This window comes from Danio rerio, chromosome 4, assembly GCF_049306965.1.
Source record: "Danio rerio strain Tuebingen ecotype United States chromosome 4, GRCz12tu, whole genome shotgun sequence".
In the NCBI taxonomy this organism is placed as follows: domain Eukaryota; kingdom Metazoa; phylum Chordata; class Actinopteri; order Cypriniformes; family Danionidae; genus Danio; species Danio rerio.
The window spans coordinates 2977731-2987206 of record NC_133179.1 but is presented as its reverse complement, the minus strand read 5'-3'; the positions used below and the strand labels follow the sequence as shown (position 1 = coordinate 2987206).

Below are 9476 nucleotides of genomic sequence, written 5' to 3'. Positions count from 1 at the left end.
ACTACTAAGTGTAAGTGGAGTACTGGCCTGGTGGTCAGTGCATGTTCTGCCATGATTGGTAAGTTGCAGGTTCGAGGCCCTCTTTAACTGATTTTGAGCAGTTCTTCAGGCTTAACCCTCAAGAAAAAATATAAAAGAACCAAAAATCACTACTAAGAATGAGCAGAGTACTGGCCTGGTGGTCGGTGCATGTTGGGCCATGATGATGTAGTTGCAGGTTCGAGGCTCCCTTTAGCTGATTTTGAGCGGTTCAGAATGCAAGAAAAAATATAAAAGAACCAAAAATCACTGCTTAATACGAGAGGAGTACTGGCCTGGTGGTCAGTGCATGTAGGGCCATAATGATGTAGTTGAAGGATCGAGGCCCCCTTTAGTTGATTTTGAGCTGTTCAACAGGTTTAAAATGCAAGAAAAAATATAAAAGAACCAAAAATCACTACTAAATAGGAGAGGAGCACTGGCCTGGTGGTCAGTGCGTGTTAGGCCATGATTGGAAAATGGCAGGTTCGAGGCCCTCTTTAGCTGAATTTGTGCAGTTCTACTGGCCTACCTGCAAGAAAAAAGATTTAAAAAAAAACAAAAATCATTAATAAATGTGAGCGAAGCAGTGGCTTGGTGGTCAGTGGACGTCAGGCCTTGATTAGGATATTGCAGGTTCGAGGCCCCCTTTAGCTGAATGTGAGCAATTGTTCAGGCTTTACCTGCATGAAAAAAGATTACAAATAACTATAACCATTATAACCTATGAGTGGAGCAGTGGGACAGTGGTATGTGCATGTTAGGTCATCATTGGGAAGTTGCAGGTGCGAGGCCCTCTTTAGCCGAATTTGTGCAGTTCTACAGGCTTTACCCAAAGAAAACAGATAAAAGAATCAAAAATCATTACTAAATATGAGTGGAGTACTGGCCTGGTGGTCAGTGCATGTGTACCCATGACTGTGAAGTGGCAGGTTCAAGCCCCTCTTTAGTCGAATAAGATCAGTTCTTCTGGCTTCACCTGCAAGAAAAAAGATAAAATAACCGGAAATCAATAGCATATATGAGTGGAGCAGTGGCTAGGTGGTCAGTGCATGGCATTCCATGAGTGGGATGCTGCAGGTTCAAGCCACTCTTTTGGCGAATTCGAGCAGCTCAACCGGCTTTACCTGCAGGAAAAAAGATAAAATAACCAGAAAGACTATAGTTCATATGAGTGGGAAAGTGGCTCAGTGGTCTGTTCATCACAGGCAATGATTGGGAAGTTCATGGTTCGAGACCCACTTTAGCTGAATCAGAGCAGTTCTTCTGGCTTCACCTATAAGAAAAAAGATAAAAAAAACCAAAAAGCTTTACTAAGTATGAGTGGAGCAGTGGTCCAGCGGTTAGTGTGTGGCATACCGTCATTGGGAAGTTGCAGGTTCGAGCCCCTCATTAGCTGATTTTGATCAGTTCAACCAGCTTTACCTGCAAGAAAAAAGATAAAATAACCGGAAATCACTACTAAGTATGAGTAGAGCTGTGGCTCAGTGGGCAGTACGAATCAGTCCATGAGTGGGAAGTGGCAGGCTCGAGGCCCACTTTAGTCGAATTTGAGTAGTTAACTGGATTTACCTGCAAGAAAAAAATATAAAATATTCAAAAACCCTTACTAAGTATGAGCGGAGCACTGGCCTGGTGGTCAGTGCATGTGTACCCATGACTGTGAAGTGGCAGGTTCAAGCCCCTCTTTAGTCGAATTTGAGCTCTTCAACTGGCTTAACCTGCAGGAAAAAAGATAAATTAACCGGAAAGACTATAATAAGTAAGAAAGTGCCGGTAGCACAGTGGTAGTGCACCAGCTCCCTGAACGGGACATCGTGGGCTCAATCCCCACCCCGGCACTGAAAGCATGGTTGCGTGACGGTCAGGTCGCCGTGGGCTGTGACAGGCTCTGCCTCGGCAAGCGGATCAGAACATGGCGACAGAGACATGAAGGCAGGACACGAAGGGGCGGAGTAAAGATCCAGAACGCTCCCCCTGGGGACTTTCGTGACAATAATCAGCAGCGGTTATGCAGAAGGAGACAAAATTTTGCAAAATTACTTATAAAATTTTCCAGAACAAGTACCCATGGGAGGGGCCTATTCAAATCAACCAATCAGAGAAGAGTATAAGTAAGAGAAGGAGTGGCTAAGTCAAAAGAGCCTATTACAAGGCACTATTTAACTACCTGAGCCAACCAGCTAAAGAGGAGGAGGGACTAATTTTATGAAATATTTTAGAACTGGACCAGAATGGCAGGCTGGAGGGAAAAAAAAACAAATCCTGCTAAAAATCTGTAAAAAAAATTTTTTTTGGCCAGGATATACCAGGCTGGCAAAAAAAGAAAAACCTAGAAAAAAAAAAATCCAGCTAAAATAAAAAAATAAAAATAAAAAAAAAATTTAAAAAAATTTAAAAAAATTCTAGGCATCCCCCTAAAAAAAAAAAAAAGAAAAAAATTTGCCCTAAAAAAAAAAAATAAAAAAAATAAAAATAAAATAAAAAAATCTAGCCCAGCCAGTTCAGCCCCCATCAGTGGTCCAGCAGGATCCCATTCCACGCTTTTCAGCCTCAAACGTAGCTTCAGCTCAGGACCTTCAGGATGCTTTGATTCAGATGGACACTGCTGAAATAAGCTTTAACAGATTAGGTTGTTTGGTTTTAGATCAGCATTTATGACACACTAATCATCTTATTTGATGACAAAGTAAAATTAATTCATCCACAAACATTGTAAATGTGTGGAGAACCAAAACCCATAATCAAAAATACTTTAAAAGAGAAGAGTAATACTTCAAAATCATGAAGAGTACAAAAAGATCACATTTAACCTTTTATTTTGCACAAACAAAATACACACTTGGCACATTTATACTACACAAACTATTTCAACCACTCCAGGAGCCCTCAAACACTACATATTTTGCATGTCTTAATTACAACTGAAGCTCATAACCTCATTTACAGGCTATAAGACCTTGACACATGCAAAATGTGAAGTGCTAGTAAAGGCTCTGTGAAGATGGTTGAAAAGCACAGATTAACCAAAGAATCAGTCCAAGCTGATTCTGTCATCAGATGGATACAAGAGCAACAGAAAACACCTGCTGAGGATTAAAGAACAAAGGTGAATAAAGGGCAACTGTTGAAGGACTCCACACCATTGCGTTAATCTGGTTTCTCCCAGAGCTCCGATCCAGAGACCTAAAAAAAAAGAAACATAACTGTGGTTAAAATGTCATTGCTATAGTTAACATACAAGAAAATGCACTTAAATAATCTCAAATAACACGTCAGTAACATTAAACATTATGAAGTACACTACATGTTAAACAAGTTAAGTGATGCCAAACAGCTAAGACTTGGTATAGTAATGGTTAGTTATGACTGCATTTGAACAGGTTAAAACTAATAACATATAAAAACCCTGATATTTAAGAGTACTGGTGATAGTTTGTAAGGTTTTTCATGGTGTTGTACTACTAAAAACCATGAAAATCACCAACTTATCTTCGTGGATAATGAAAAAAAAGCACTACAAAACTATTAACTTGTTTGTTTTAATCTTACACTTAAAATATACTTAAAATACGACAGCATCTTACCTCTTGTCCACGTATACACGGACGCCGCTTGCATGCGTGTGGTATTTAAGCCCTGCAGGTGAGCCATCAATCAGATCGTCAGCCAATAGCATCGCAGCTCGCAAATTAGTCCCGCCCACTCAGTCTCGGAAGTTTCCACTGGCGTGCACGTGCTTGTCGCGTTGTTGACGGAACATATTGGTCCACAACCATAAACATTAACCTGCATTTTCAATCATATGAGTGCTTTTTTTCGCTATTATTATACACTAAATATGCCTCAAATAAATGTTCATTTATGCACATATGATTTAATGAGAAAATAACCTATTTGTTTAATGATTTAATGTTAAATTTAATAGGGATAAAACTATTTGTGAATGAAAAACGTTTATTAATATTCATACAAATGTATTAATTTATATTTGCAGCTGCAAGAAAGTCGTGAGCTGCAATTATTTACTCATAACTCTGCCTTGTTTTCAATAATGCAAATTTATTCTGCATCAGCTGAATATAAGCTGTGTAAAAACACACACCATTGCATGTTAAACATTAAATTTTAGCAGTACATAATCAAATCTGTTTATTATATTATTGTGCATACAGTATATATAAAAAAATACAGAATAGTAATATTATTTGATGTAAAAAATATAGTACTATTAAATCAAACTAAGGTAAAACTAAAGTTTCTTCTATAAGAATTAAAATTACAACATAAACCACAAATCATTTAGAATAATCATTACGCACAGAACATTTTATGCAATTCAGACAACTAAAAAATTCAGAAATGCATAATATAAATGTCTATTTCTATTAAAATATTACTATTTCATAATGTCACATATTATTTAGTCAGAATTTCACCTCTGTATCTTGGACTTTACAGTTTAAAAAGTCCAAATAATGACATGTCAACAGATAGAAATATTAAACAATCCTTCAGCATCTCATTAAATAGTAACCTTTAGATGAACCAAAACATTTAAAGAATGATCCCTTTTCTGTTTAATTTAATAGATTTCATTGTAATAATGCTATTTTAATACTGTATAATAATATAAATGTAATATATTTTTCTCTTGGATGTGTATATTTTACAATATTGACCATATTTATTCAGTATAGGATGAAAAAAATCAACATTTAAAACTACAATCCCTTCGAAATGTTTAATTCGGATTCACTTCTGAATGAATTACAGCACATCCTCGCCCTAATACCAACAAATCACTTCAAAAACACATTAGGATGTTTGTCATGTGTGCCTTTATTATATAAAACAGTACATTGCTTAAAAGCATCTACATGGAGCCATATGTGTTGTGTAGGAAGTCGATGACGGCAGACGTGCTGGATAAGTTATTAAACACCCTCCTCTCAGGCTGGGATGTGATTCGCTCCAGCATGTGAATCAGGTGATGGTGGAAACAGGTAAACGGAGTGCCGTGTTCAGCAGCGATGTCCACCCAATCCCACACACACTGCAGCGGCGTCTCCTCGAAGCCAGAAAACATGGCCGGATTGGACAGCAGACCCCGAGCGGACATCACTCCTGCGGGAGCTCACAAATATCACACACAAATACGCCACAAAAGCAGATAAAACTATAATCAATACTATGCAAAAGTCTTAGGATATTTGTATTTTCGCACGAAGAAGGTTTACTATTACTAGAAGGTTGGCTATTTCTATATTTTTATAAAGCATGGCAGTTTAAAATATCATTATTTGTGTCATTAATTGTAATCATACAGTGAGATTATTGACTGACAACAGCTAGTGCTACACACACACACAAATCTGATCTGATCGTCATCCAGTCTGTCTGGAATGACATGAAAACCTGAGACAAACTAAATCCATTTGGCAACATCTCTGAGTTGCTTCAAAAAAATAACCTGCAAACTGTATAAAGTTTATGTACAAATGCTGTAAAATGAAGATGCTTTAAAAAATAATGCATGAATACATTTTATTTATCAAATAACGTATATTACCCACATCAAATTAACATTTGGTATGAGCACACCTCGCTTTTAAAACACTTGCCCATAGTTTTTCATGTAGGTTTGCTGGTGGGATTTAGTTGGTCTTAGTTTGTCCCGTTTCTTTATGTCATACCAGATATAATCAGAAGATCTAGCATCTCTGATTTCATTACTCTTATTAATAAAACAAAAATACCCCAAAATAATCCTTAGATGCAGTACTTTTTTAATGCAATTCTGAGAAAAAATGACAGAATTGCATAATATTAATCATAAATGCAACAGTCATTTAGTCAGATTTAGCAATTCTGACATTTTTCATAATTGTAATTTACCTGTAATTTAATGATTAATTTCATTTACAAGTTTAAAGGTTCTAGCAATTCTGATGTGATCTCCCATATTTGGTCTGTAATTCAGTTTTATCCATATTCTGACTGAAAATGCACAATGGTTGCATCTAGATGCATCTGTCTGTTTCTGCATGCATCTAATAATAATAATTACATTTATAATGCATTAAAATCCCTATTAAAGTAAAAAAGGTATTCAATGCAGTAAGGAATTGCATAAAAAAGTACTGTGCCTACTGTAATTAATGATTATTTTGGGGGATTTGTGCTTTGTAAAGTCAGCATTGACAGAACCTATGAACTTGCAAAATAAATAAATAAAATTGCAGAATAAAAATGTTTTAATATTTTCACTATTATTATACACAATAATCATATTTTTATTGCAATTATGATTAAGATTTTGCAATTCTGACTTTATAAAGCACAAATCCCCCAACATAATCCTTATTCACAGTAAACACAGTACTTTTTTAATCCAATTCCGAGTATAAAAAGCCAGAATTGCTAAATATTCATCATAACTGCAATAAAAAATCCTGCAAATCCGACATGCATTTGAATTTAATTTAATAATACGTCCAAATCATCCCAAAATAATCCTTAAGTACAGTATGTAAAGGTCAGTATTTTATATGCAATTGTAAATAAACATCAGAATTGCTAACTATTAATCGTAACTGAATAAAGTACGCAATAAAGTAATTAATCCTATCTAGCAAATCTGACATGCACTTAAATTGAATTTAAGTCTAAATGCATTCCAAAATAATCTTTAAATGCAGTATTTTTATGCTATTCTAAATATTACAATGAATTTTGCTGAATTGCAAGCGATTAATCATAACTGCAATACAGTAAATAATCATATCTACAAATTTGACTAGCATTATATTTAAATTTCATTGAATAAAGTCCAAGTATAATCCCCTTAAAATAATCCTCAAGTCCAGTAATGAAGTTAAATGTAGTGTTTTAACATTCTGCACACAAATGAAATAACGAGAAGCAGAAGATCTGATACGCACCGTCCACTCCAGTGAGTTCACAGACAGCCTCTACGTCCTGCATGCTCTTGATGTCTCCATTAGCGATGACTGGGATGGAAAGACTGTCTTTGATGGTTTTAATGGTGTCGTAGTGAACAGGCTGGTGTCTCTCAATGGCTGTGCGTCCATGAACAGTGATATAAGACACTCCTGCGGCCTCCACCTTCTGACAGAGATCCACCGTCTGACGAACGTCTTTGTGGATTCTGAAACAAAACAACAGGAAACATGGAGGCAAATTTACTCATATAGTGCTTTCCGCAATGCACAGTTTCAGAGAAGACCATAATGGTTCATTCCAAAAGAGATACACTAGAAGATATACATAAAGAGATATACTGGAGGAGATACCTTTGGAAGAGAAACATTTAAAGGAGATACAGTGTTATTTGTCTTTCTTATGAGCGTATTTTAATATCAAGAAATTATATTACCTTATTTTAATGGACACAGCATAGTTGGGATTGTCTATTTGGTTTCTGACGTGTCGAACCATGTCTTTCACAAGCTCAGGTTTGTTTATCAGACATGCACCGTAGCCTTCAGACATTGCCCACCTGCAAAAAGCCAAGTCATCTTTACATCTATTTACAATGTGTGTCAAAACAGCCTTACATAAATAAAGAAAATAGAATAAAACATCTCATACTCTCATCTCAGTTCAGTACAGTTAATCTGCATTCAACTGAGATTGATAAAAGCACAGCTGGTGCATCTAAATCCATGTATAAGATAATGTATGTACATATTTTGCATGTATTTATGTATGTATTATTATTATTATTATTATCATAAATGTTTCATTGATAATGTGCTTTTCTTAAAATCCAAGTGCTACAATGTATACAAACAAAATGAGCATGCAACCAAAGCCAAAATGACAAACTTCCATTATAAATTATAACTAAAACTATTATAAACTGTTACTAATCCATATCTGAATTGTATTTTCAATGTGATTTTGGTTATGTTTGATTTGGTTATGTACTGTAAATGTTAGCATTACCTTTGTGGACAGCCACAATTTAAATCTACCCCATCTGAAAAAGGAGAAACCACACATGCGGCATCTGCCAGCGTCTGTGCATCCTTCGCAGCAAACTGAACAATCAAAGGTCGGTCGTCTGAAGACAAAACAAATGTTAAAATAAATTTAAGGGAAATGGTCAAATGTTGTTTTATGTTAATAAAATGTTTGGAAATGCTCCTGTCTGACGTGACCTTTTCTGAATACTTTTGGTTAATTTTTAAAGGGGTAAACATTACATTTACATTAATACATTAAATGACATTAACACAAATCTATTAATGTTTTATAACATTACAAATATATAAATCTAAACATATAAACATACATATATATGTATGTTTAAAAACATATGAAGAGTTTAGATGCAAAAACTTTCCCTCTAAAATGAGCATTTTTATCAGGCTCATGTGTGTATGTTCAGTAACATCACTTTTATGCCAAAGAATAAGTTATTTTCCTGCTCTTTAAAGTTAAATATGTCAACATAAACAAAGAAGGCTGAGAAAAATTTTCATTTTTGATGTAAATTTCAGACGGCACTTTGAGGTTTTTGCTTCTGAACTCTTCATATGTACACATACATACATATACATAAATGCATCATATATACTACATAAACATACACATTAAATAATTTCCCCCCTTTATTTAAACAAAACAATAATAGTCATTATAAATATTAATTTAGCTATGCTAACATGTTTTAATAAAGAGGGGTGAAATAAAAGTGTGCTGTTTCATGTTTGCATAAATAAATATGTTATGCTAATGGCACATTTCTTTAATATTTTGACATTTCATGTTTTCACAAGTTATTGGAAACATAAACAAACACACTTGTCACTCAATATGTGTTGTATTCATAGGAAATCACTCCAATTTAATGTAAAATTCAACATGAACTCACTCTTATTGGTGGTGAATTCACTGTCTCTAGCTTTTGCAGATCGCATGAAATCAGCTGCAATGATCATTGGTGTGAAGCAAACATCACAGTCATATTTCCTCACCAAAGTCCTAAAAGCCAACCTGACAGAAAGAAAATAAAGTATTAAATCATATAATAGCCAAGCAGAACACCGGTCTATGTCACAGGAATCAATAAAATAGATTTTTCTTACTTTGAATAGCGGACCATTGGTGCACAGACTCTGACTGGCTTTTCCCTGCTAAACAAATCCATAACATTCCCTCTGTCCATCATTTGGTGTTTATTGTGGATTAAAATCCGCTACTCACATCCATACATTCACTGACAGGTCGGATTACTCAATGTTAGAGTCCTTATTAAAATGTACTGCATTTCCATTATAAGCAGGATACGCGTATTCACTTTAAAATCGCTTTCTGTGTTGTAAACATTGGACTCAAACGCGCGTGTTTACACCCGGCTTCACATGCGTAGTAGTTTCTCACTTCCGCGTTCGGTGGGCGTGTCTAACCTTTGACTGTTTGTTTTTTCG

General features: G+C 35.3%; 1 protein-coding gene across 1 annotated transcript; it reads right to left on the bottom strand.

Moving 5' to 3' along the window:
• Nucleotides 1–4842: 4842 nt before the first annotated feature.
• Nucleotides 4843–9433, bottom strand: dus4l (dihydrouridine synthase 4-like (S. cerevisiae)). Its single transcript, NM_001003490.2, has 6 exons — nucleotides 9135–9433; nucleotides 8921–9042; nucleotides 7990–8107; nucleotides 7418–7540; nucleotides 6963–7189; nucleotides 4843–5145 (listed from the first exon to the last, which is right to left on the bottom strand). Exons 1-6 carry the CDS (start codon nucleotides 9215–9217, stop codon nucleotides 4895–4897), a joined length of 924 nt encoding a protein of 307 aa, NP_001003490.2. The 5' UTR covers nucleotides 9218–9433; the 3' UTR covers nucleotides 4843–4894.
• Nucleotides 9434–9476: the final 43 nt, after the last annotated feature.